Source organism: Calonectris borealis, chromosome 3 (assembly GCF_964195595.1).
Source record: "Calonectris borealis chromosome 3, bCalBor7.hap1.2, whole genome shotgun sequence".
Classification (NCBI taxonomy): Eukaryota; Metazoa; Chordata; class Aves; order Procellariiformes; family Procellariidae; genus Calonectris; species Calonectris borealis.
This window is the reverse complement of record NC_134314.1, coordinates 37,642,024-37,669,996: the sequence shown is the minus strand read 5'-3', so window position 1 is coordinate 37,669,996 and position 27,973 is coordinate 37,642,024. Positions and strand designations below refer to the sequence as shown.

General features: G+C 40.0%; 1 protein-coding gene across 8 annotated transcripts; it reads left to right on the top strand.

The window, feature by feature from the left end:
* HMGN3 (high mobility group nucleosomal binding domain 3) lies at positions 1-25,936 on the top strand. 8 transcript variants are annotated; one of them, XR_012672912.1, is made up of 7 exons: positions 1-178; positions 14,784-14,834; positions 20,958-20,987; positions 21,618-21,665; positions 23,992-24,102; positions 24,219-24,404; positions 24,616-25,936. XR_012672912.1 is itself a non-coding variant. In XM_075145360.1 (7 exons), exons 1-7 carry the CDS (start codon positions 695-697, stop codon positions 24,627-24,629), a joined length of 405 nt encoding a protein of 134 aa, XP_075001461.1. In that variant the 5' UTR covers positions 511-694; the 3' UTR covers positions 24,630-25,105. The 8 variants fall into 8 exon arrangements, 3 of the variants coding, with proteins under 3 accessions (XP_075001463.1, XP_075001461.1, XP_075001462.1); XR_012672911.1 differs by having other exon boundaries at positions 2-178; positions 23,989-24,102; positions 24,616-25,105; XR_012672910.1 differs by lacking the exon at positions 1-178 and adding an exon at positions 511-742 and having other exon boundaries at positions 23,989-24,102; positions 24,616-25,105.
* The last annotated feature ends 2,037 nt before the right edge of the window (positions 25,937-27,973 follow it).

The following is a 27,973-nucleotide window of genomic DNA, read 5'->3' as shown; positions in this document are numbered from 1 at the left end:
GCGCCGGGGGCGGCGGGGCGGCGCGGCGGGCACCGGGCGCGGGCAGAGCTGCGGGCACCAGCGACGCCGGTGTCGCCGCCGCCGCCGCCACCACCGGGCGGATCCGCGCTTCTGCCGGAGCTTCTTTCGTCGCTTTACTTTCGCGGCCCGGAGCAGGGACATTATGCCGAAGAGAAAGGTAAGGCGCCCCGGGCGTGCGGCGGGTGCTGCCTCCGCGCCTCCCCCCGGCAGGGCTGGGGGGCCGAGCGGCGGCCGGTGGGTGAAAGGCGCCTGAGGGGCCGGGGGCGCCTGCTGCTCTCCCGCCGCCGTTCCGTTCCGGAGCCCGCGGATTGCTCCCGAGCCCGGGTATTTTGCTGCCTGTTGCAAGCCCCCTCCCCGCGCCGCCACCCCCTGTTTACTTCCCCGCTGCCGCGCGGGGCGGCGTCGCCCCCGTCCCTGGGGGATGAAGTCGCTATCACAACTCCGGCCCCCCCCCCCCCGCTGCCGGGGAGAACCGCTGCAGCAGCTGCGGCTTCGCCCCTGGCCCCCGGCGGGAGGAGTTTCCTGCTTGCAAACTCCGGCGCCGCCGCCGCCGCGGGGGGAGCGGCGGGGAGGGGGCAGCCCCCACCCCGGGGCGGCCGGATCCCGCTGCCGCCACCTCCCGCCGTGCCCGGGTGATGGCTCCGAGGTAAAAGGAGGAGGGGAGAGGCAAGCCATGTTTAAAACAAACTACACCCTTCTCCTCGCCTCCCGCGGCAGACCCGTATGTACCAACTCCGGCGCCCATCCGGGCAGGGCCCCCGGGGGCGGGGGGCGGCCGCCGGCGCGGGGAGGGGCGGGGAGGCGCCTCCTGAGGGAGCGCGCGCGGCCCCGCCGGGCCGGGGAAGCCATGGCGGGGGGCCACGGCCGGCCCCCGCCGCCGTTCCTTTTTTGCTCTCCGGGCACCTCGGGGCGGGCAGCCTCCTCCGGAGGCAGCCGGTGGCGGGGGCCGGTTGTGAGACCGCGTTCCCCAAGGGCGAGAAACTTAAGGCGGCCCTTCAACGGCCGGGCTCGCTGTTGCGGGGTTTTTTCTATCCCTCTTCTTTCCTGCTTGAACCCGGAGCCTTCGCCGCCCGGCCGCGGGGAGCGCTTGCGGCGCTGGCGGGAGGCAGGCTGAGCGGGGACGGGGGCAGGCGGCCCCCTCCTCTGCAAGGTGCGGGGCGGAGGGGGCGGTCGCCCGGCCCCCAGGGGTGGGCGGCCGAGGGAGGCCCTGCGGGAGATCCTGGTCCAGAACTTGCTGGCGGCCTTCTGCCGGCGCTGATGGAGTATAACGAGAGACCTGACGCTAACACACTGTTAGCTGTGACGAAAAGTAATAGCTGCAGTCCTTCAATTTTAACTAGGTCAACCAAGGCAAAGCAATCTGTACTTTTGGGGATTTCCCAAATGTCACCTGAGCCTCCGAGTCTGGGCTGGGGCTCAAATTTTTTTTTAATAAAGTTACAGGTAGATGATGACTTACAGGTAGCTTTTGTCCTTTCCTTATTCCTTGTAGGAGGTATCAAAATGTCAAACTGTCAAGTATGCTACTGAATTATTTAATTCATAGTTAAGAACCTGGTTCCAGCTCTGAAAATGGAGATAACCATGGGGTTGATTGCCTTCATTGGGATAACTGGGCTTGAAGGTAGGGAATGTTGGGCAGTTTTTCCTCTTGCTCTTCTGTCATTGGACCTTGCGTAGACCTCACGTGCTTCTGCTCTTTTAGTGTCATTGCTTGTCATCAGGAAAAAGTTGAAAATTAGCCCGTGCCCATAGGACTCTCCACAACTTTGGAAACCTTGCAAACTTCCTACCCTGTTTCCTTTGCCCTTCTATGTTCTTACACTATGGATGGTGTTTCAGGCTGCCCTTCCTAAGAGGGGGTAGAGTTAAAGCCACTTATGTAGGTTTTTGTGGTCTGTTGTGAAATGTTTATTAAGAGAAACTATCTTTGAGTAGTAAGTCCACGAGAACGTGTCTTCTTTCTAGAAGATTATAAAAAAGTAATGAAAACATTGCATATGGGATCAGAGCAATGGAGATTAATTTTAATGGCGCAGTAAATTTTAATTCACTTAGCGTTGTATGGGTAAACATTTAAATTTTAAGATTGTATATGAAGTATGGGTTTTGGGAGGCACTCGTTCCAGGAAAAGTGTATGATTAATGGCTTTGCTTTTTGAAAAAAGTGGAATTGCCCTAAGTATTCTACAATAGTCAATTTTATTCCAGAATAACATCCGTAGAGTGAGAAGTTAGTGATACAGCAGTAGCTGAATAATTACACCAATCAGCTTCTGCATGGAGACAAAACTATCATGTGCAGCTAATAGTCAATTCTTCTATCAAAATTTCTAGCTTATAAAAAGGCTGCTAACACTGAAAGTTTTATAAGGAAATAAACATCAAAAGTCAAAATGAGAAATATTCACAGTTATGGGGGTAAGTAAATAAAAAATATTGCAGAAAGGGCATGAATCCACCTGTACCTGTTTTTGTGTATGCCTTAGTTATCTAAACTGGCTGGTCCTTTTTGTTTGCTTTTCTTTTAATCTCTGATTTTTTTTGTCTCTATGTAAACTGAATTCAGTTGCTGAGTCCCTGGCCTTATGTTTATTATGAATATGATGAACAAAAAATGTAGGCTGTCTCCCATTCACTAGAGGGCTGTGGCCTAAGGTATTGTGGTATCATTAGTCATTGGTTGAGGGTCACGGGGGGGGGGGGGGGGGGGGGGGGGGGGGGGGGGGAGGAAGGAAAAACTTATTGTGTGTTGAGATGGTGTTAAATGCTACACTAAAACAAAAAGAGGTTGAACTCTGGACTCCTCCTGTCAGATTTCTGCACCCTTTGTCTGTTGTAATAACATGTTGTGGTGTGAACACGGCCTTTAACAAGAAGAATGGCATGCCAGTGTGGGATAAACCAGAATGCTTGCCGTGGTATTGATAGCAACGAATGCCTTGAAATGGATTGGGATGTTTTGTTTTGTCGCTTGTCTTGCTGGAATTAGCTCTTGGGTCATACTGGAAAACTCCTTGACCTTGAACAGCCCCAGTAAAAACGTCTCAATTAGCCATAAAAGGATGAAGGACCATTCTGTACCTGATGACAAGGAGAATCATGGTATGGTCACATACACCCATGTGCATAAGCATACATACGTCAGCTTTAATGTGATCGTCATTAAGATGAACAGCACCTTTATGTAGAATGTGCACCATCTCTGAGGGATATTAATAGGTCAACTGGTGACTTGTCCCATATTGAATGGGGAGCCTGTCAGTGAGTTGGGGTTGCACTCCAAAATGACCCAACTTGTTCTTTAATCTGACTCTGTGCAATGCGACCTGCACCTCACATGTTTTGAAAACACTTGCAGTTGAATCAGATGTGAGGACTAGATGCAACTTCTTCTTCTTAAGTGTTTTTTTTTTAAATATAATATCTTTGAATATTGCTGCTGTTTCAGAACAAATAAAAAATATCGTGGTCTAGCCACTTCAGTAGACTATTTGCCGCTGCCTTGTAATCAGGTATGTTAGTTTCTGCAGTAGAGTTGATGCTGTGAAAATGTAATAGAGAACATCTGTGGCAGGTTCCTGTTCCATTATGCAAACTCACTGTCTTTAAAGTCAGAGAGACTAGTTAGTTATATTTACTACAGAAAAACAAACCCTCTGAATATTTTGCCTGTAATGCTGCTTCTTCAGTGGAAGTTAGAAGGTGCCATATTCCAGAGTTGTCCTATCGTAATGCATTTAGTTACATGATTGCATGATAGTTTTTTTGTGGGACTCTTACCTTACTAGTTGTTTTGCCAACCAGGTATCTAATCAATGTATTTTCTAATCCTTGGGGTTAAATGCATGTTCTTACATGTACTAACCTAGAGCTGTTAAGTTCTACTTATGCTTTTTTGTCTGGACCTAAAGTCAATTCTCTTTGTGAAATCCGTCTGCACGTTTGAGTTTATGTGTCATGAGTATTCAAAGAGAAATGTTGTTCCTCATCCACTGATAGGGAAATGGGGCACAGAAGTAATAAATGGTCAAGTTGTTGGAGTGGTCCCTTCATCTTGGATTCTCAGGTTAAGAAGTCTGTCCCGATTTTTTATTCCTTCTAATAAGCACCTCATGCACTCTGAGTGGTGCATTTGTTGTTGTTACTTCTCCAAATTTGTATTCTTGCTTTGTGGTGTGAAACTGAGGAACTTGCAATAGTAACTGGTTCTCTAAAATTTTGTTGGAGCAACTTGTATGTGATCATACACCAATTAACTGACGAAGCCAAGGGTCCTGCAGACGGCAGCTGTTTGTTGCGGCTTTGAATGATCCCGCTGTTGGTCTGTGGAATGAGGAGTAGATCTTGTGCAAAGAGTAGCAGGTGAATTTGTGTTCATAATGCAGCAGTATAAAGCACACTCAAGTGTTGTTCATACTGTTCAGCTCCATTTCATGTCCCTTTCCATGTTTTGATACTTCAACTGTGTATCAGTCCATGTCAATTCAACATACCATCATCAATGTAACATAGTGGTTTTTCTGCTAAGGTTATCTTCATTTTGAAGCTACTTGACAGGAAAGAAGTTGCAGTGATGTTGTGGGGACTTGCACCTTGCCAACAACTTGTTTCATCACTGGGGTTAGAAGCTCTTGGTCTGTAGCAGAGGCACTCTTCAGTTTATCCTAGAACACAACTAACAGGACACGCACTGTTAGCGGTGGGACACAGAAATGGGGGAGGTTTGTATTTTATTTCACGCTCTGGAGGTGATTATGAATTAGAAGGGAAAAGAAGGTCAGTACCAGATCCAGATGTCTTGGCTGCTGCCCTCTCCCCACTCCCATTCTGTCCCACTTCTCCCTCCAGACTTTCAATTGAACTCCACCTGCGTTTCATGCTGACTGCTTCCTCCGTTCTCCCCGTGCTACATGAGGACTAAGAGCAGAAGTCAGAGCTCTGAAAAGGCAGGTTCTCTTTCCACTTTTCCCATTAGATCAATCTCAGACCATTCGGTAATTACTGGAAAACAGGGTAGGCAACAGCGGAAGATGATCTTTGCATCTGTGTCCCTGAGGTACCTCTGACTTTGACAAACTCCTACCTAACATGCCAGCAGAGTCCTCAGGTGGGCTTCAACCTTCAGCATCCTTTGCAGGGACAGGTAAAACGATTGCTATGCAGAGATGCACTTAACATTCAACCAAGGCAAACAGAATAGAGGTGCCAGAGCATCTTAAAAGGTTGCAGGAGTCTTCTAATCCAAGGGAAAAGGATGTTTTGTCACTTACCAATTTTAGAAATGGTACCATATGTACTAAATTTGTAACTATTGAGAATTTTAAACCTTGATGTATTTAAACCAGTTGAAAACGGCTTAGTTGGCCGATTCCAAGTATCTGTTGACCAGACTGACCCAAAGGATCTACATCTTTCATAGAAAAATTAAGCAGAAAAGATGAAAAATTTTATCTGCGTATGGTACACTTAGATGCAATATGATGTAGCAGTGTTGAGTGGCACTGAAGAAAAAACACGCTTGAGTAATGCTGCTGTGCCATGTTGCAATAAATTATGTTTACAGGGCTATTAAGTGCATGCAACAAATATTTGTCCATATTTTATTTTAAAGATACACTTTAAAATAGCTTGGAAAAAGCTAATTCTATAATTTTAGCTATGACTGGTTTTTAGAGTTATGGAGATTAAAAGCTCATTGACCAAGGATTTATAGATCTAAAATGCTTCTGATCATTTTATACAAGTTTGTAAAAATTGGACCCATTTATCAGCAATTGATAACAATGCATATAAATTTTCTTCTTAGACCACACTGAAATACAGTTGGATTTAATGAATGGGCAACCTAAAAATTCTTAGGTTTTCGCTGAGTTGTCAATTAAAAATCATTCTTAATGCTCCTTGGACGCATTAAAGTGTGATATCTGATGAGGTGTAGCCAGTAGTACAATCTACTTTGTAAGTCATCACCTCTGAGTTCGAAACTAACCAGGTGCAGGTAATCTTCTTATATACAGTAGTTCAACACGCCGATGGGGGTAATATTATTTGTATTCTGGAGTATCAGTATTGTTAAGTTTAAAAAATAAAAAAGTCCTATGTGTAAATGGAATGTAGCAGGTATACGCTATTTAGTTTAAGGCTGCTTTTTTTCTGTCTTACTTGAAAAACTTCACTTGCTCTGCTGTTTTATATCCAAGCAGTAGCTGTGTATAGGCCTGGTATGTTCCGAGGTGTATCCTTGTTGTTTCAGAGGAATTGTATGAAGTTGAATTTTTCTTGACATGATTGTAATACTGTCTTTTGTGTAGAGTGTAAGTAAACCAGATCCAGAGATTTAGCTTGGAAATTAGCACGTCATATAATGGCCACCATCGGTTCTTTAACTGCATTAAGCTAGCACCATGATTTATCCCATGGACCAGTAGCGAAAAAGGTGTTTTCAGGTGCTGGACTTACATTTCAGGCCATGATCCTCTTAATGGTTGTTTACTTAACAGGTTTGAACGTGCTTTTGACTTTTTTTTTATCCTGGATCATTTTACTGACGCAATTTTAAGATGCTGCACAGTGGCACAATGAATGTGTGGTACCCTGTTAGAAGGGAGTAGGGCTGGGAATGAGCAACTGCCTGCATGCAAAAGTATACAAATTTTGTTGTGGCAAAATTGGCAGTGTGGGGCTTTACAGTTTGGACTGTAATTCAACAGATATTTCAAGCTGGCATGTACAAGCCAAAAGAAACAATTCCAGGTACTCATTCCTGTCCTTTCTCTCATTTAACCTGTGTGATATCATATGTGTTTGAGGTAGTTTTTGGCCAGACCTGTCTGCTGATCTACTTTCCCATACCTTGGCATAAAGAGTTAAGCTGGCTTATTGGCAGGAATGATTAGGTGGGGAAGGGCAGAACTCTTCTTAGCAGCAGCTAGGCATTAATCAGACGGCAGCCTTAGCCAGCTTTTCTTTGATTGTCACTAACTTAGAGTGCATAGAGGAGTATTCTTTAATTCGTTAAAATAATCAGAACAACTCAGTGGTCACATTGGGTCCTTGCACCATTGGGGTGGAGGGGGAGAGGCATTTGGCTTGTTTTTTGTTTTGTTTTTTTTTTCCCCTTGGTGTCTTTGGAAATTACCGATTTTCAATTAATTACTCCTGTAACTTGGAGATACAGCTCCTGTCTTCCCGTAGTAAAGAGTGGGTGTACTTGGTAACAGTGAAAGCTGCAAATATAAAATGCAGTGTTCCCTAAGAATGTTGGGATCTGTCTGCACAAAAAAATTGCGTATATTCCCATCATCACCGGCTTTGTTGGGACTGTTGGGTATGCTTGCTCTTCCCACCTAGCTTTCTCTGTTGTCCTAATGCTACCCGAGTTAGTAGTTGCAGACAGTGCTTCCATAGTTGGAAATCAAGTCTCTAATGACATTTTTACCTCTGCAGTGTTTTGTTCCTCTCAAGCAGAGTTGAGCAGAGGTGTCGGTGCTCTATTTGTAGTAGGAAGACATCCTTTATCTCTGCTGCATCCTTTCTTCCTTATCCCACCTGCACCCTCTTGGAGACATTTTACTTTTTTCTTTTCTTGAAACTGCATTTAGGTTGTCTGTGAAGCTCTCCATTCTGGCTGTTGTAATAGAGCAATACTCCTGTTAACCCCAACTGGAATTATTACCGGGATGTAAAAGGTTGGTGTATCTAAGGCGTTGTACCAGTTGTGCCTTTGGTACATACCTCTTATTTGTGGACCTGCTACCATCTCCTCAGAGGTTTGATATTCTGTGGCACCAGTTAGTTGAAACAATAACAAAAAAGGTTCTTTTCTAGATTATTGTGGTTTTATCACAATTATGTCCTCTGTGAGGGGAGGAATTATACACCTTTTTTTAGTCATTCAGAGTACTTTTCTTTGTCAGAGGTGGCTATTTTCAGGAATCGGTTGTTACTGAAAATAGTTGTCTAAATTTAATCTCTAAGTAGATAAATTTTTTTTTCGTATTTTTTTCAGAAGTACTTTGTGCTAGTTTTGCTTTGTGGATCCGATCAGTTCTATTTAGATACAGATTTCAGAATGTAATCTTCAAGGTTTTAAAAACTCTGGCTCTGTATGTAGACTTGCATGAATTGGTCAGCTTCATCTCACTTGCAGAACTGGCATCAGCTTTGAAAGATCAGAGAAATAATATTAGGGATTGGATTTCATCCATCATATTCTTTGAATCTGCCTTTTTATTTTATGGTGGCAGTAAAATGGTTAAGCAAATACTGAGACAAGAATTTACTTACTACCTAGCTGAATTCTCACGTTTGGTGTTCAGGGGAGACTGAACAATTTCAAATGCACTGTGCTCACTGCTCCCATGGCTGATCTGTATTTTTCAAAATGCAGCTGATTACTTCACTGTCTGAAAAAGGAACTGTCTGTCTAATTTTAAATTACAATGCTGTTTTTTTAAATCTGAGCCTCTAGAAACTGCTCTTACTTCTTCACTCTGCTGTAGGTAGAAGATGTCATATTCAAAAAACTGACTACAGGGAAGACAAACTTGGAAGGAAAAATAAGAGCCAAACCCACTGTAAGACTTTTAAAATGTCCCATCAAATTTAAATGTGTTTTAAATTGTATTGGTCAATCTTTGACCTCTTTTCAGTGGGAATAGCAAAACCTCAATCTACAATGAAGGAATTTCCTCTTTTGGAAAAGCATTTATTCTGGCTGGTTTTGGATATCTAGAAATACCCCAGGCCTAACTTGGTTTATGTCTTTTCTGTCTTGTCTGGAAGAGCATAAAGCTCACAGAAGTTACCTGTTAAGGAATTCAATAAAATGCATTTTCTGAACCTACTGATTTTGTTTATAACCAGGCTGTTTGTATTCTTATTTTCTCATATCTTCTTTGAAAATGCAATGCATGTTAACCAGTCACTCTGTTTGGCTTGAATCTCTAAGAATGGAGAATTTGATCAGGAAATGTTTTCCCTGATTTCCGCCCTCCCCCTCCCTCCAATTGCTTATTAATACCAAGGTATATTAATGGTCTTCTTTATATTTAAACTTCTAAGTACCATTTGTCTTTTCAGAACTTTATGATCTTGACATTCTTCCCGACAGAATTAGAAAATTAAATATTCTGCTCTTAATAGACGTAAGATGGAGGGATTTAAATTCTAAAAATGACATGTTGTATAATATTTCATTGTAATACTTCTTAACAGAAAAGATTAAAATATTATATACTTAAAGAATAAATATTTAAGCAGGTTTTTTGTTGTTGGTTTTTTGGGGTTTTTTTGTTTGTTTTGTTTTTGTTGGGTTTTTTTTTTTTTTAGTGAAGAATATATGTACATATATATACAGTATATACAAAAATAAAACCCTCGGATTTTTTGGGAGAGAGCAAGACAGATGTCATTTTGGATAAGTATTTAAAAAATCCAGCCACTAACCAGATTTATTCTGTACTTCACTCATGGTTCTGGCATAATTACTTGGTTTTTAAATTAGTGGCATGCATTTTTTTTTTCCCCCTTCCAGGATCAGGTTCTTGGTAGAAAAAAGAAATGAAGATGTCTAGTAAGAAGAATATGTGATTTCTTAAAGCATTTATTAGGGAGAATTAATTTTACTTGCAAAGTTCATTCACATTGGCTTGGCAGTGAGCACTGTTCTATCTGCTGAAAACATCAAAGATCTAGCTATAAACAAAGGTTAACAATAAGATGCTGGAGGAGAAACAGTGGTTAGAAGGGTGTTGCAGGAGTTGGTTGGTGTTAAATTAGTCATCAGGTAGTCTTCATTAATCTAAAACAAGAAATAAACAGCATTTTAATTACATTTATGAACTGGCACAAAATTCAGAGCTGCTCTGAATACAAATAATTAGAAGATCTAGCATGTGTGGGGAAACAGTTCAATGAATTAGATTTTGTCTAATGCAGAGTTCTACTCACAGGGAAATGAGGGGAGGAAAAATTTTAGGAGAATAGTGCAGTAAACCCTGAAAAACTTTTCTTGCACTGTGGTTTTGTTGCAAGCTTTTATCGTATTTTGGTTGGTGAAAAAAGTTGTTGGAGGAATGACCAAAGCATTACATCATGGAAATTGCAGTGAGCCAGGGAAGTATCTACAGGCAAATCCCATTGCAGGCAGCGTATTGAGATGTGGCTGAACAAAACAGCTTGCAAAGAAGGGAGGACATGCTGTAGAGAATACTCAAGTGCTAGGACAGTTAAGGCTTTCTGCCTTTCTAACTTCTTAACGTGGTAGTTTGAATTGAATTGACATCTGCTTTTTCATTCTTTTCACGTGGGTATGGAAGGACTCATTTCTGTCCCATCAGAGGCAAGGTGTTGAGTTTTGGCTAGTAATAAGACCCTTCAGAGAATGAACGATCTGTTTCATTTTATAAGCAACCTGCTGTACTGACTGTTACTTCTCACATACTTGTATTCTCGTTCTTTGTGCTTTTTAATGTACTCCTTAAATGAATAGATTGTACTATTACAAAGTACAAACAAAATATTTATACGGAAGCTGGTCACCGCAAGTTCAGACATGTACCTTTGGATCTCTCAAACAGACATCAGTAACTTCACTACTTTGTGTTACTGTACTCTAATTACATCCCGCTTATATTGCGGGGTTTTGATCAGAAAAATTGAAGCTTTTTGTTTTTTCTGTGGAGAATCTCCACCAGGTAACCCAGCCTTAAGAACAATAAAAAAAGGAAATTTGCCCGTATGTTCTATTAAATGTTTCCTTAAAACAGTTATCTAGTTTACTGTTTTCAACTTAACAGTTCTGTAATGGTGTTGGCATTGCAGATACTGCAGTATTGTCCTGGTGTGTGGAAACACCGGTTCTTATGTATACTTCACAGCTGGCGAAATGCAAGAACTGTGTATAAAAAAAACCAAAACAACAAAGGAATATTAAAATTGAGCTTGTTTGTAATGTTCTCTATCATCTATTAATATTCCTTTGTTTTTTCCAATCCTCTCAAAATAATTTTCTAGATTGTCCTTAAAAAGGGGTGGAGAAAAAGAAAAGAAAAAAAAAGCAGATTGCTGATAAATACAGGGAATCTTCCATGCAGCCTTCCATGCAAGGTTAATCTTGTGGTATAAAAGTTATGCAGCTCTGACAGATCTTACAAAGCTTAGCTACACCTTAATTTACAATCTTATTGCCAATGTGTAGTGCTAATTGAGGTATGACACAATGTGTCGTTATCTGAACCTAAAAATTGCTATTAGTTTAAATGTCAAAAGCATATTTAGAGTTAGCCAGTCAGCTTCTTTCCTTCTGTGTACCTCTGTGATTGGGGGGGGGAAAGACCCCACTGTTATCTGTGTCTTTATTTGCTTTTTTATTTTATCTGTCTTGTCTCTTTTAGGCATCCATACAGCATCAGGCATAGCAGGCCTATAGGGACTACTTTGTGAGTATAATACGGGCATATGACGGAGTACAGCTGAAGAATTACTGAGGTTGGAGTACTGCCCTTGTCAAGTGATCCAGTGCTCATGTTGGTCTTTGATTTTGCTGCACAAAACTTGCAGTGTGGACAGTCCCACTGCTGACTAGTTTATGATGTAAGGCACAGTATCGAGGGTGCATTTTAATGTGACTGGGGCGTCATGTGAAATATGGTGAGCCATAGCATTACGTCATGCAGAAAAACGTGCCAAGGGGATGGGTTACTTGGTACGTTTGGTTGCTTTGAAACCAGAGTTCCTTCAGTAGTTTGTCACCAGGACAAAAGATGGGGGAAGACTTCCTGTGGAAGAGTTAGGGACAAGGACTTCAAGGTTTTGGTGGTACCTACATAAAAGTCCTGTGACTTCCAGTTACTAGTGCAGACAGTCGCTGTGTGTGTGGCATGCCAACTTCTTTGGGAACTGTGCTTGGCCCAAATCCATTCATGTACAAATCTCTCTGGTCCCTAGGGAGAGGAGAAAGTACTGCAAAAACTAGCATGAAGATCCACATCAGCTGGGACTCACTGGAATGTCTAAGCAGGACTCACAGAGGGGAAAATAAATTTCTGTTCCTCTTTTAACAAATATACTGTAACTATATCTGACACACATTTTTTTTTTTTTTTGGTGTGTCTATCAGCTTAAAGAGTCCCAGGCTGCTTGCAGCTGCCCCGTGCCACTTCATTCTTGTCTGTTGTTCTGGCTCAATTGTTTGTACAGCTGTGCAGTAAAATGATTCTGCTGGAGCAGGGAAGACTATATATTTATAATTTGTAAAATTTGTTTAAGCAGCATGCTATTTTTCAGCTGGATCAATTACCTTATTCATGACATGGCCTCCCATGCAGCTCTGCCAGCATACTGGGGAGCCAAGGCCCTGGGAGGATGAGCGCAGCCTCCAAACGCCTTGTGGTGACTGCAGAGAGGAGGGAGCAGGTCTGAAATGGAAATGAGAGCGTGTCAGAACCCTTTCCTGCTTATTCACACCTCTGAGATTATTACTGCACGTGTCCCTCCATGGAGAAAGTTATGCGGCCTTCAGAATTGCTGTTGGATTTTTGAGAGGGAACGCTGGGCTAATTAACTAACTTAATTGAAGTATGTTGTGTAATGTATTATAGTATACAGTGGTTGTGGTTGCATTAAGAGAATTTTAATATTTCCCCCCCCGCGGTTAGCTTCATGAGCAGTTTTTAAAATCTCTTGTCAAGCAATAATATTGGCATCTAAAATCAGGCTGCCCTGTCTCTCAGAAATGTAGAATTGTCTTTCATTAGTGCTAAAGAGAATGGGGTAAATTACTGCGTGTAAACTGTGTAGCATTGCAGGGTGAGAGTTTGCTCCTGGGCAATTACTGCAAGGCTGTTGGCATGTGGCAGTGCCATCGTGTGATGAGTTAGCCCTGTTTCAAAGCTCTGTGGTTCCTAAAAGTGAAGCAGGGTAAACCAGCCCGATGGTAGAGTGTCAGTCAGCTTCATTTAGTTTATGATGAGTGTTTTACCCTGGCTTCCAAAGGAAACGAATCATGCTGTCTTTCTGTCCCTACCCCTGTAAATCTTGAGCCTCTTGGCCACTGAGAGAACTTCCTTATAAATAGGTGCCCAGGACAGGAAGGATGCTATTCGAATTCCCTCCCAGGGAAGGTGCAAGTTTGTTAGACTTGAGAAAATTCATGTAGAAGAAGCAGATGTTACGAATTCATGGACTACAGAAAAGCTATTACCCAGAGCTTGTACCGTATTGTGAGCTGAAGAGGAAAGTTGTAGGAAACAAGACTTTGTTACTGACAGTGATCATGGAATTGCTTGTTTTTCTTTTCCTTATCGCTTTTGATGCTCCCAGTATCACACCATCAAGCTGTAGCAACTCTTTAGTAACCAAACTGCAAGGCTTTTAGGAATGCAAACCTGAAACAATCCTGCGAGTGGCTGGTGAGGCTGCAGTAGCGTAGAGAGCAGTCGGGCTCCATTTTGGATGCCTGACTGTTGCTATTCTGAGTTGCTCTACGCTGCGCCGTGCTGCTTAACTTCCTGATGTTTTCTAGCTACTTAGATGATCAGTCCTCGGCTTTTTTTAAACCAGCTGCTTTGGTGGCATGCTTCCTTTCTGTCAGGAGAGCGTACAGTAACAAAGCCGCGTTTTATTCACTGGGGGAGTGTCTTTCTGTAAGTATGTTAGAGCTCAATACCAGGAGAAGGCAGTGGTCAACTGCTGATCTTTTTCTCTGCTCCAAACCATAACTGTATAACTCCGAGACATTCTGTGTCAAAATCTGGGGGGAGGTTTGGGTTAGGATTGAAATGGAAAGGCAAAGGAAAAGATAACTAGCCTGCTCCTTTACTGATTGAAAAACAAAACAGCAACCAAATTGCCTTCTCTGCTGCCTGTTAAATGCCCTTTTGAAACACATGCCATTCTTGTAGTTCTCCTCTAACTGCTGCTGCTTGCTGTTTTTCCATGAATCGCTTGCTCCTAGGTGAAAACCCAGTCATTTGCAAGATGTGAAGTAGTATGTCTTGAGTTGTAAACAAAAGACAGAAGCTTGATTTTTTTTTCTTTCTTTTTTTTTTTTCTTTTTCTTCTCCTGTGGTTTAACTAACGTTTCTCTAGTACCTCTGGAAGACCAGCGTTAGAATGGTCAGGTTGATAGTTTGTTCTTATGAAGAAACATGTTTGTCCTTAGTTTTCCTGTCAATGTCTTGGCGTTTTACTGATTTTTACTGTTCTGATGGAGGAGATGAGATGAAGGAAAGATATTGTTAGAGCTTCTAGCTGAGTGAGCCTGAGGCACAAAAAGGGTAAATGAGGTAAAGAAATCACTCATTTCAGTAATGCTGTGCTTTTTTGGTTCATCTTATCACAGCTCATTACTAGTTAAGTTCATGTTTGGGAAGAAACATGTTAAATTTCTTGGGGATTTCAAAAGCCCTAGTAGAGCAAACCTCAGATTTCCAGTTCATACTGTTGTGCTACCAACTGCTGATTAGATGGAGTTCCCACTGGAGCCTGCGGATGCTTTAGTTAACTGGCTAGAAGGACCACTGAGGGATGCTATGTGATATGATATGTATGTACCTGGTGATGATCAGTCCTTGTGTTCTTGCTTGGAAAATCTAGAATGGCTTTGGTACAATGCTGCTTGTAAATACTAATGTAGATTTGCCAGGCTTCTTTAAGTTGCTGCAACATATAGAAAGAAGAATCTTCACCGTAATCTTTGCTGTTGTCTGGATGCTTTTAAGTCTGTAATAAAACACTGGCTTAATATTTTCTTTCAGTCTCCAGAGGGTGCTGAAGGCAAGGATGCAGCAAAAGTAACTAAACAAGAGGCAAGTATATTTCTTTTTTTTAATTTATTTTGGCATGTAATTATTTAACTGGAGATCTGGAGTGTTGGATATCAGAAGACTTGCATTGCTCTGGCACTTCTAGTTATGCATTTTCAGTCGGAATAATGACAGTAAACCACATTTGTAGTTCACTTGGCATAATTTGGTTTTGGTACACTGAGGATTCATACAACTTATTAGTACACAAAATAAATTTCAGAAACACTTAGGGCTTTGATAGACAAGCTCTGGTGGATCTTGGGGCAACAGTGTAGGATGTTACTGCCTGGAACTGTTGCTCTGTCTCTAGCAGGTTGGCAGAAGAGGGTTAATGTGCACACCTCAGCCAGGCTACTTCAAAACTATTCTTAGCTTAAGTGACTGATGGAAGGGTGTCTTAATTAAGATACCAGACTCTAAACTGGAACAGCTGACACATTTGTGTGTTTTCTCTGTCTGAATTTGTTTTAAGGGCACAGTAACTTCTGTCAGAGAAGGCAAGGAGATAGCTTGGTGATACCTTGACCTCTACAGTAAAGTTTGCTAGTTTGTTTGTCACGGCCCTTAATATGAATTTAAAAAACAGGTGGAGAATTACGAGGATTCATTTTCTTAGGCTGTCATTTTTTGTGGCAGACAAAGTTAAATCAGGACCTTGAAAAGAATGGGTGAATATTCAAATGAATTAACAATTAATTGCTCTTCTTGTAAATCTTTGAGCATATTTGAACAGGAAAAATAGTCTAATGAAGTTTTACACTTTCTGCATTGGGAAGTTGGTTGTGGCTCAGTCTGGCAGAAAAAGATGGTACAGTGGAAATGTCAAAATATTTCAAACAATAGTAAAGTTTACAATAAGCTCCTGAAAAAAACAGGTAGAGTAAAAAGGGGGTCTGAGAGGAATAGATTTTGACACCTCAATATCTTCCTATGGAATTTTCTAGAAGACAAATTAGTTTCTTTTTCATAAAGTATGAAAAGGCTGACTAAATAATAGTAAAAATATAATCTCCTTTGCTCTGAATGAATGTTTTTTTCTGTCCAAGTTTAAATATTATTTCTTCAAGAGCCAGAAAAGTAAAAGTTCCTTCCCCTAAAAATCTGAGACCTCATAGCTAGAATAAAGAAGAAAGACCAAAAAGCTTACAGAAATACACAGGGTCTCTGGAGAGAGCCCACTGACTCTGAAATATGAGAGCTCTTAGAGTAGTCTTCAGTCAAGGTGAGATAATAGTGCATCATGATGCTACAGGGAAAAAAAAAACCCAAACCAAACCCAAATTAAGATACTCTCAGTAGATACACTTGTAGCTCTTAGTGTATGAATGAGGAAAATAGTTGTAGGATTAGATTAGAAACTGTGGGAGCTGTTGGAATAGGTAGAACTCACGTAGGAAGGGTGGCTTCACTCTGAACCAAAACAGACCTATGTGGATGGCATTGAGGAGATCTTCTGAACTATTTTAAACTAAACATCGGAGGGGAGACTGGCAAGTTCTTGAGAGCACATAGGGTGAAGTCAGAGCTCCCTATCAGGCAGAGAGCGGGGGCTAGCACAGAAGCCATAAAAGTTTGCATCCGAAAAGGTAAAGAGCAACCTTGAGAAATAGAGTCCTGTTTAACTCATGTCGATGAAAACAGGCAGTCAAGCCAAAACCCAAAAGCTGCAAACCTAAATCTAGGCAACTTGGACTGTCTGGCTTTAAATAGGGACATTGATATAACGGGCAACTCAGAAACTTGTTGGGATACTGTGGCACCAAGGCATAAATTATACACGGTTGAGAGCTAAGTTGCATTAGTGGTAGAATGGCTTTCTGTTACGTGTCTTTAATATTTCTCTAGATTAATTGTATCAATAAGTACAGCAGAATCTTTTATGGATTGCCAAGCCATGTGTAAATGGGAAGTATATAGTGTAGAAATTGTGCCAGGTATCATCTGGCCACAGTAATAAAAGTGGCAATGGGATGTTAAGGGAGATCAGAGAGGCTCTGAGGACAGAAGTAGTGTTGATGGAGATTTCGGATACCCTTCAGAGATTTGGTAAAAGGCACGGGATGGCATTACAAAGACAAAAATGTTAAAACTATAGATGCTTGCTTCCTGGAGGAACAGATCAAAGGACCAATAAAAGGATAATCAGCTTTTTATTTGGTCCTCAGTAGTATATAGGAGCTAGTTAAAAAGAGAGTTGTCGGAGAACTATTCTGTAATTGTGACCATAATGTATTCAGGTTCATCATCCTTGCATGAATGTAAGTGCAAATAAACTCTGCTATGGTAACATTTGATATCAAGAAAGGGAATTTTAATAAAAATGAGAGCCTGTTAAACGGAGCAGTTAAAAAGTTTAATGGTTTCAGATGGCAGAGAGATGTTGTGGTACACCATGCTAGAGGCTTGCAGAAATGCATATTATTTTTCAAAAGCCCCCCCCCCCAAAAAAAAACCAAAATGGCTTAATAGCAAAATAAGGGAAACTTACGAAAAACAGTGATGAAACTCGTGTTATGGAGAATTCTTTCAGAGATTCTCATAGTGGAGCCTTTTCTCATGGGCGTAGAGTCTGGAGGACATTCTTTAACTGAGTGTGAGTGAGAACTAGACAATATTCAACAGCAATTGCCAGACTGTTAAGTGCAGTATGTAATTTACTGCTTGCATTGGCCTCAGTACCAGAGTAACTGAAGGTGATAAAATGCTCCTGGGACTTTCGATAAGGGATTCTGGAAAATAAAGGCTGTGAGTCTAACTTGCAAAAGTAGTTTAAAAAAAAAAAGTATATGTGGACAAACGTATCATGGGAGAGTTGACATGGATTTTGCAGAAAGAAGTCATACTTCAGGCAGTTGAGTCCTTTGTAGAAGTCAACAGGTATAAGGATGATAGCATGCCAATTCACATCGTTCACTTGTGTGTAAAGAACACTTTTTGATAAGGCTCCCCAAGCAGGTTCTTAAAGAAACTAAGCTAGAATGGATTAAAGGGGACAATCATTCCTAAGAATTGGTAACAGATAAAAATATGAGAAGAGAGTAGGGAAGAAATAGTTAATTTTCATAATGGAGAAGGATTACCAGTGGAGCATTGGAAGGATTGATAGGGGAGACCTTACCACCATGTTCCAGTATTTAAAGGGTGGCTACAAAGAAGATGGAGACTCCATTTTTACAAGGACTCAGATGGAAAAGATGAGGGGTAATGGGTACAAGTTACTCCTGGGGAGATTCCGATTGGACATAAGGGGAAAATTTTTCACAATGAGAACAATCAGCCATTGGAATAATCTTCCCAGGGAAGTGGTGGATTCCCCAACATTGGACACTTCTAAGATTCGGCTGGACAGGGTGCTGGGCCATCTTGTCTAGACCATGCTTGAGGTCCCCTCCAACCAGGTATTCTGTGATTCTATGATATGTGTTTGGGCTTGTGCTGCTGAATATATTCATTAATGATCTAGAAGAGGTACTGGAGAAATGTCAGAGTTTGCTGAAGTTTACAAAAAATTATCAGGATAGTCAGAAGTGAGAGAGACTGAGAAGGCTGTTACATCACTGATAACTAGGTGATAAAATACCAATAGAAATCCAATATGGATCCAAATGCAAATTAATACATGGGGGGAGGGGAAGACAGTGGTGGTCACTGAATCAGCTGTTAATCAGGGGAGATATTGTGAATTCACAGTGAATAGTTACTAGAAAATGTCAGCTCTTCTAAACAAGAGGTAACTAGAATATAGGAAAAAATACTAGAGGACAGGGTGCGAAACATCAGTGTATCACAAGATTAATTTGTTGTGCTCCCAGATGTGGGACTACCAAATGAAGTTCTCCTGACTCCTCCTTAAAAAGGCCATGATAGAATGAGAAGGATACAAGTATAGTGGGACAAACAGAGGATGCAGAGCAGCTTTAAAAACAAACAAACAAAACCCCAAAAAAACCACAACCAACCAACCAACCCAGATTTTCTAGGATTCTTGACTTTTTATATAGCAGAGGCATGATAAAATCATCAGTAACACAGAGAAAGGCAGTTAGGGAATTATTACTTATATAACCTGAAAACAAGAGGAATCTAGTGAAAGTAAGAGGCAAGAAGTTTAAAGGAAATACAACAGAGGGGGAAGGTTTTGCTTTTTCTTTTCCACACAGTGCATAATCCTATTACGGAACACATTGCCACAGGATGTTATGGAAACTGAAAGTGTAAACGGGTTCACTAGGTTATTACACAAATTTATGGAGAAAATTACCCTTGAGGACTATTAAACACATGATGTGGATATAATATCCAGGTTGGAAAGTTCACAACTGTAGATTGCCAGAAGCTGGTGCAGTAGCGAAGTGTTGTTCTGTGTCTGCTCCGTTTCATAGACTCTTTCTGTAGGTGTTTGCTACTGGGCCAGTATCAAATAGACTATTGGGCGAGCTGCTAGTTCCTGGCCTACTACAGCTGTTTGCAAAGGGACAAGGGTTCCAAAAGCACGTTAAAATGTGACCTTTGTTGACTTGACTGCAGTTTCCTCCTTATAATCAGATAACACAAAATACAAACCCTAAAATGACTTACCCGTCAGGCATTTTTAAAGAACTGAGGGCTTATGCTGATTTTCTTACGGCAATACAAGCCTTCTATGAAACCAATCATGGAACAGGAACAGTTGGGGAATATGGGAGAGAATTATAATTTATCTAAACCAACATATTATCCTTTAAAAAGTAGATGCTAACATAACATTCCAATGCCCAAATGCTGAGGAATAGAAATCATCAGTTAAGAGAACAGATTTGTAAAAGAAGATGCCTTGAGCTAGGAGTTCTTTGATTACCTGACCAAACGAAATGCTTTATTTAACCTGTTGTAAAATAGGCTGCTTAACAAGCAGTTGATATTCTAAATTGCCAAGAAAAGAGAGGTTTGCTTTTTACCTTTTGTAATGATGTATAAATATTTGATAGCTGAAAATGTCTTTAGGTGTTTTTGACAAGACTTCTATTATGCTGGACGCAGATCTGAACTATTCACTACTGCTTTCCACTAAGAATACTTAAATGGCTCCAATGAATACAAATTACTGCATTCTTCAGATATTAACAGCAGCTTTCTCCTGTTGCAAGATGTGTGGAGCCACGTTTTTTCAGCTCAACTGAAATGGTTAATATGTTAAGAAGATACTTTTGATTCACTTTTTAAGCTGTGTTACATTGGGTATTTGTTTCCCTTTATTTTGGCTACAAGTGTGATTCCAGTTTTATGACATAGACCAAACTTTAACTCTGTTTGATAACCATGCTGTGTAACTGGATCATGGGTTCATCGGTTACAATGAATACAAAAATACTGTGAACAAACTAATGAGCTTCCAACTATTTCTTCATCTTCATTAATAAATTTATGACAAAGAACAGAGTGAAATAAAATTTAATAAGGAAGGTGTGTTGAAGTGATAAAGAAAGGTGGAGGAAAGCAGACTATCTGACTTTCTTCTTTCCTTTTGAGAATTGTGTTTAAATGGAAGAAATAATTCCTCTCATTCTGCAGCTGTCTTTGTGCACCTGGACTCTCGGATTGAGCGTGTGGGGAACTGAGGAAGTGGAAGGACTTAGTTTCATGTTTTGAAATTTTAGCACTCTGATATCCTCTAGGGAAGGATGTTAACTTTATTCTGCTGTTAATCAGATGGTATTTTTACCCGCTATTACAACTAGCATCTGCTAGATTATAGAAACATCGTTCTAGGTATTTATGAGAAAGGTTCAGTGTCCTGTGCACAGGTAGTCAAGCTTGCTGTACTTGCGAACCTTTCATAGAGCAGCAAGGAACTCAGCAGTACTTGTGAAATAGGGAGGGGGAAGTATTTAACCATATGGAGATTTTTATAATTATTATAATTCCTGAACAATTTTTATTACTGATTGTCACACGGCATTGTCCCCTTAAATTTTTGATTGTCCAAGATGAGGAAGATGTGAATTGTGTTTGGCAACAGAGACATATTTTTGGTAGGGGCATATTTTATGCTGTCACCATAAAATGACTGATATTATGTTGCTTTGGATACTGTTTGCTGTAAGCCTATAAAAATGTTTTCTCCTTTTTTTTCTTTTTCTGTAGCCCACAAGACGATCAGCAAGATTGTCAGCTGTAAGTATGTATAACACCTCTTGGTATATACTTTTCTAGGCACATATGGTTTCTCAGACCAAACAGGTTTGTTATATTTTGCTGGATTCAATTTTTATTCTTGCTGAGGGATATTTAAGAACTCCAGAGCTAAAGTTATCTGTGTTTTCTTGGTTTCAGGTTTCAGGTTGTTCTGACAAAAGATGTATTTCCCCACTTCAGTGCAACACTGTCTGTTATGTGCTGTATTGACTTCGTACTGTTTTGCAGGCTGATGTTAGTTGTGGAAATGCAACTACTTCTCTGGGAAGGAGAAAGAGCTGTCCTTCAAGGACTTCATTTGATGCCACTACTAGTATTTGGTTTTAGTTCCTCTTCTCTGTTAGAACATCTCTGACTTTTTTTTAATAGTTACTACTAATCTCCATGTTTTACTCTTAGAATGCCGCCCAAATTGCTTTGACTCCTAGATGAGCGAGATAATGAAAATGGGTGTGTACAGTGATGAGGTGCATTTGTGCATTAAGGTTTTTCAGTCTTTTTCTAGATGCATACTAATGAGCAGGAAGTAAGGGAAGGTGTGGGGTGGAGGTGGCTGGCTGGCTTCTGGTAATATGTCTAACACATTGTGCAACTAAAAATGTTTTATAGAAACCTGCTCCACCAAAACCTGAACCCAAACCGAGGAAAACCACGAAGGTAAATACCCTTCTTTTTAGATGCCATCATTGTAGCCAATAGTAAGCAAGTATACTCCTTCTTTGCATTGCAAACAGTTCAATTCACAGCGTTTTTTGTGAGGCATCAGCTCCGCAGCCCTCTCCGCTGCTCCCTGCCCCCCCGCCCCGGAAAAAAAAACAAATTAGATCATTCTTTTCTTTCTGTTCCACCCCTTCCTGGCCTCATTACTGGCCCAAACAAAATGTCTTGCCTGTTTGATATGCAGACCATGTTAGTTTGTAGTGAATTCCTAGTTTAAGACGAATCCTTACCTTTCCTACACCTTTCCTGAAATGTACAAGTTTGGTTGAGTAAGCTCTACCTGAGAAGTAGCAATTTCTACAATAAGATTTGAGATGACTCTGTGCCATCCTGTTTCCTTGTCTAGAGGGGCAGTACTTCATTTCATAGTGAGAAACTCTTATCTGTTCTTGGAGCCTGGCCACTGCTGAGAGTGCACAATTATAATTAAAGGTGAAATTAAATATATTTAAATTGAATGGTTTGGGTTTTCTAGGCCAGTTACACTCAAATTAAAATCTTATTAGTGTCTGAAATACCTTTTCAGAATTTCTGCATATAAATCATGCACTTCAGAAACTGTAGATTTATTTGTGCCCAAGGGGAATGTTAAATAAGGGCAATTGCTTTATCGGAAAAAAACATACTGCTGGAAACTGAGTCTAGCATGCCTCACCCTTACGTTCTTCATGTCCTTTTATTGGTATCTCAGTTGGGCAAGTATCAGGATACAAAGTCCATATGTGAAAGTAAAACTCTATGACTTTGAACACTTCATGATTTATCAAATGAAATTACCAATAAAGTCTTGCTGAGCCCATCCTGCTCCCCTCTTAAAAAGAGTATTAATAAAGAAGGGAATATGGTAGCTTCTATAGCTTCCTGTACATGTTGTGAAATGAGCTCGGTGTTATGATGTCAGTCTAAGCTGCATGAGAGACATTTGAAGCTCATTTCAGGCTACTCAAATCCTTTATGACATTATTCTAAGTAACTTTTTAATACCGTAATCTGCTTTTTTCCAAACTCTAACTGGATCACATTTTAAGGAGTATATTAATCTTGGTCTCCTAAACAGAAAACAGCAAGTGTGTACTCTGAACCTGCTAGTAAACAACTGAAGATGGTACAGATTTGAGACCGTTTTTTAACGTTAAAAGCTTGCAAATTATGGATTTACTAAATCAAGTCCTCAGCTTGCTCTTTCGTAGGTGAAGAGTTAGGACTATACTCACACCACCAATAAGCTTGTCAGTTAAGCACCACAGCTGCTGTGTAACATTGAACCTGAAGAGTGAAAGGAGTAATTCAGGCTGCCTTGGAACTAGGATTACTGACACTCCCTCCTCACCATCCCACTCCTGTATGGGTATCGCTGGGGGAAGATAGTTAATGAAGGGAGACTGACCTTAATATCCCTGTTCACAGCTACTGTTGCCATTTTGCATGGAGAATCTGGAGCAAATGATCACATGGAAGATCTCCACAGTGTTTATCAGAACTACTTTAAATACTAATGTAAAATATTCAATTAAATACCATTTGAATTTTTATCCCATTGCACTTAAAATCCTTAACCTATGTCTCTGCTAGCCTTAGATCACAAATATAAATATGTACATAGAGCAACGATTAAAAAAAACTAGACTTCAACATATGGATTGTTTATTTAAGAGCAAATCTCTAAACGAAACTGTAGCTGTTAGAATAGTTCCTTTTGATAAATTCTCTGCTTTGTGTTGCTGCAGATGGATTTTTATCAGTGTTTGCCTCCCTAGTGTGTTGGTTGGTTCTTTCATTGACATGGAATGAACATCACAGATGTTATCAAACTAGCAAAAGGACAGCCAACAAAAATGCTTAATTTTTAAAATCTAGTTTAATATTTCATGTTAATCAAAAGTGTAGTGCTGTTACACAGTGTGTTGTTTGTGCTTAGCTGAATAAGCTTTCGATATACTGTAACTGGATTTGTTCATACAGTTATCTTGTATATACAGCTCAGCTCTACCAAAATGGTTTGAGGGGGGTTTTATCCCTGTAAATTAGCAGAAACAATAAAGAAGCAGACATCAGCATTTTCTGGAAATTTTGAGAGTCTCTATATAACTTTTGTGGATATACCATTCTCCAGGTAGTCTTCAGCTGGTTTTCTGTTTCAGTCCAGCACATGCAGCTTGCCAAGATTTGCTTTTTAGTTCATATGAAGGTTTTTTGATAAAGACGTAGGGTGCTGGCTACTCATACAATGTCCATGCCCATGTTTTTAATCTTCTGTCAGAAGGAACCTGGAACAAAGGCCAACAAAGGTGCTAAAGGGAAGAAGGATGAAAAGCAAGAAGCTGCAAAGGAAGGTACTACACCATCTGAAAATGGTGAAAATAAAGCTGAAGAGGTACTTTCCACACATACCTCCTGCTGATTGAATCAGTGTTTTTTAATTATTCAGCCTTTCAGACATTGATAGCATGTTCATAATGTTTCTTTTTATTGCCCATAATGTTATTGCAGATTCGCATCTCTCGCCCAACTGTTAGTGTTTCAACATCCAGAGGTGCCTCACCCAGCACACTGTCAGTAAAAGGGCAGATTGAAACAGTGAAAGTTAAGGGTACGGTAGAGCATTCAGCATGTGTGCAGTGAATAGAAACAGATAGTAGTGTGGTGCTTTTCAGTATGAACAATGGAAACTGACAGGTAAGGCTTGTATTGCTTTTGAAAAGCTGGGACCAATAATTTAAGAAAAGTGTGTGAATGTACCTGTTTTGTTTGTGTAAATGTAATATGGACACAGGTTTGAAACTGAGCTGTTGCAAATAGGAAATCAAAGGAGTAAGGGTAGTTTGGGTATTTAGGTATGTAATGGCAATTTACTATAGTAATTAATTTCTTCTTTTCTTTTCCACAGGCTCAGAAAACTGAATCTGTAGGTGACAAGAATGAATGAAATATCATGAAAAATTTGGGTTGATTTTATGTACCTCTTGGACAACTTTTAAAAGATATTTTTATCAAGTATTTTGTAAATGCTAATTTTTTTAGGACTATGATAGTTGACATATTAAACTGTATATGAACATTTCCCTTCTCATAACAGTGCTTTTAGAAATTCCCATTGTTGCCAAGTAATATAAATATCAACTTAATATTGCAAGGTATGTGTAAAATTGGATCAGCATTCCATACACTTGCTTTAAGAAATTAAGTCTTGTGCATATGGTGATGTTTTTACTGTGTGTATTTGAATTTTTCATGCAGTTTTTCTAGAGCAATAATCAGTGGTGCTTTTGTACTTAGGGTTTATGTGATTTTAATGAAACATGGATAGATGTGGCCACCTGCTGACTATTTTGGGTTCTTTTAATGGATTAAAATAAAAGGTCTCCTTGCCTGCAAAACTACAGCCTCCTAATGTTTTCTCTAAATCTGAGGAATGCCTTACTCATATTTTCAACTGCTACAAGGAAGACTAAATGATTTACCAACAATTACTTTGCATGCAGTCTGTTTGCTTTTTTGCTGATGTCTGATTAAAAAATACCCACACAGGAGTAGCAGGCTGGGATTTTCAGTGGCCCACAACTTAAGGGACTTAGATACATTCTTCATAGATACATTCTTCAGATATACTGTCACAGGGTGAGTAGAGTTGCCATACTCTATCAGGATATTGTGTCTGTAATGAGCTATCAATACAGAATGAATTGCTTGATTGATAGAGATGTACACTAACTTAAAAGTAGCTTTGTTTCTCCCCCATTCTCTTTTCATTAACTTGCATCGTACTCTGTGGAAACCTTTCTTTCAATCTGCAGCCTCAAATTTAATATAAATAGTAATTGCTGTTCTGCTTCAGCTGAGGACAGTTGTTAATACATTGAAATTGCTGTTAAACAGCGCTATATATTTGGTACCTGGTAGAAATGGAACAATGGAAGTTATTTTTGAGGTGATTGTGGTGATATGGTGGATTAGCTAATGATTTTTTTTTTTTTTTAGTGTCCATGTTTCAACTCTGCAGCTCATTCTAAGCGCCTTTTATAATTTTTCTCCTTCTCTTTTCTCTAGGGGCCCTGGTATTTCTATTGTTACTTCTGGGATGGGAGGGGTGAGAGAAAAGATGTTCCCTGTTCTTCAGTAGCATTGATTTGTATTGCTCAAGTGGTGGCCATTATGTCTGAGGATACCTTTTGCTTGTTTAAGTCAATAAATAAATGACTGTTGCCTGACCTAGCGTTCTATTTATTCTTTGGGAAGAAATCTCCAGTTGCCTTTTTTAGTTAAAACAGAAAAGAAGCCAAGCCTCTCTATACTTAAAAATTGAAGATTGATTACCATACCCTATATGCTAACTAAAATAGTAGTTAAGACCTGCATTGAGATAAATGCCACTGCTGCTCTAGTGATAGGCTTGCTACAGCCAAGGAAAAGTCTCTGCATCACGAACTTAGTTTTGGAAGAAAATTTAAACTACGTCTCTGCTTTTGGTGATGGAAGGCAGAGGGCTGTAACAAAACTTGTAGCGTAATGAGAAGGAAAGCCCATGTCGTTACTCAGTGGTACGTACTTGGTAGTCCTGCACAGTATTTCTGATTTGCTTTCTGATGTTGAAAGTCTGTTAATTTAGACACTACTGTCATGGGAAGTTTAACCATCTGAACTTTTTCACAGAATCATCAAAGTGCTGTTTCTAAGCATTTGTAAATTTATGAGTTTATCGTTCCTGTGAGGAGGGGTTTTGTATACTCTAATCATTTTGTGTGGATAACAGAGATTAGTTACTAATCCTATCTAGACAGTTGGAGTTCTTGAAATGAGCCTTTTAACTTACATTTAATTTAGGCATGAGCATCACAAGACACTGACACATCTCTGGACAGGCTTATTTTAGGAGAGCTCCTTTTACTAAATGCCTAAAAGAAGTTGTGTCCTTAAACTAATCACACAATATCCTAATCTAGTAATTTTGGTACAAAATTCTTCTGTCGCCTTGACCAGATTAGGAGATTAAGCTCAGTGCCGGAGTTCTGTTAGAAGCATTTAAGGACAGAAAATCCGCTTGGGTGAAGTTTAATGAAATGCAGTATCCTGCTGATTCACTTAACATTTCTGTTTTTTCAAAAGTGCTTTGTAAACGTGATGCTTTCCTGTCTTCTTCCTCTACGTGTCAAGTTTTCAGAGAAACTTTCAAAGCACTGTATGAAGTTCTAGAATACATTTTTTAAAATTAGAATGGTCACACATTTAAACGTATGTAGCTATAGTCTTTGTGGGCAGGTGGTGATCTGCAGAGTGCCTTCAGGAAGAATGTGAGTATTTTAGTTTTGAAGTGGCACTTGAAAGTGCCAGGTGCTGCATCTCAGCCATGAAGAAACTTGCATCATCGGTATTTAATGACTGGCTGCTTCACACTTGAACACAAGGTTTGGAGGGATCCCTGAAAGTGGTATTTGTCCTTTGTGGGATGTAACAGATGGGTAGTTCAAAGTACATTTAAAAAAAAAAATTTTTTTTTTTTGTTGGGAAGGATGGACTGTTTTTAGGTGTAGAGAAGGCAGGTACATCAGAAATAAGACTTAATGAATGACCAAAAAAAAGTCACTCTTGAGTAGTTAAAAAGTCACCCTTGAGTAGTTAAAGGTCCACCTTCCCTTAGCTTTATATAATTTCTCTGGGTTGCTACTTTCTGCTGCTTCCCTATCCTTGACTGACCTTGGGCTAATTGCATGTGTCAGCACGAGGTTACACTTGGTATTTTGTCTCTTGAAATGGCAAAGGCAGCTTTTTCTGAATGGAGAACTGTGCAGATGAGTCGCAAGATTTAAGGGGAGCGCTAATGGAAAATTAATCCTTATGCTAAACAGCAGTGAAAATTAATGTGTTTACTACATTTTGCTCAACTGTTTGAGAGTTATTTGGTCTGTTCATAGCTGCAAAAAAAGAAAAAAAAAAGTGGGGAAAGGGAGAAGGAATAGCAAGAAAATAAAGATCCCTTAGAATAAATAACATACATATGTAAGAGTTAAATTTCTAGTGGAATGAGAAAAGTTTTTTGTTTTTTTTTTTTGTATGCTCAGTTCTGTGATTTTTTTTTTTTTAATGTAGTCTTAGAAGCGGAAAATAAGATCAGTTCAAGGGAGAACATGGTTTAAAATCAAACCAGTTCTACAATCCTAAGGTATACATCATGATACCAAGCCTCAAGAGCTACAGTGTTGATTATATTTCTATTGAAATTATACAAAATTTATATAACTCTAAAGAGA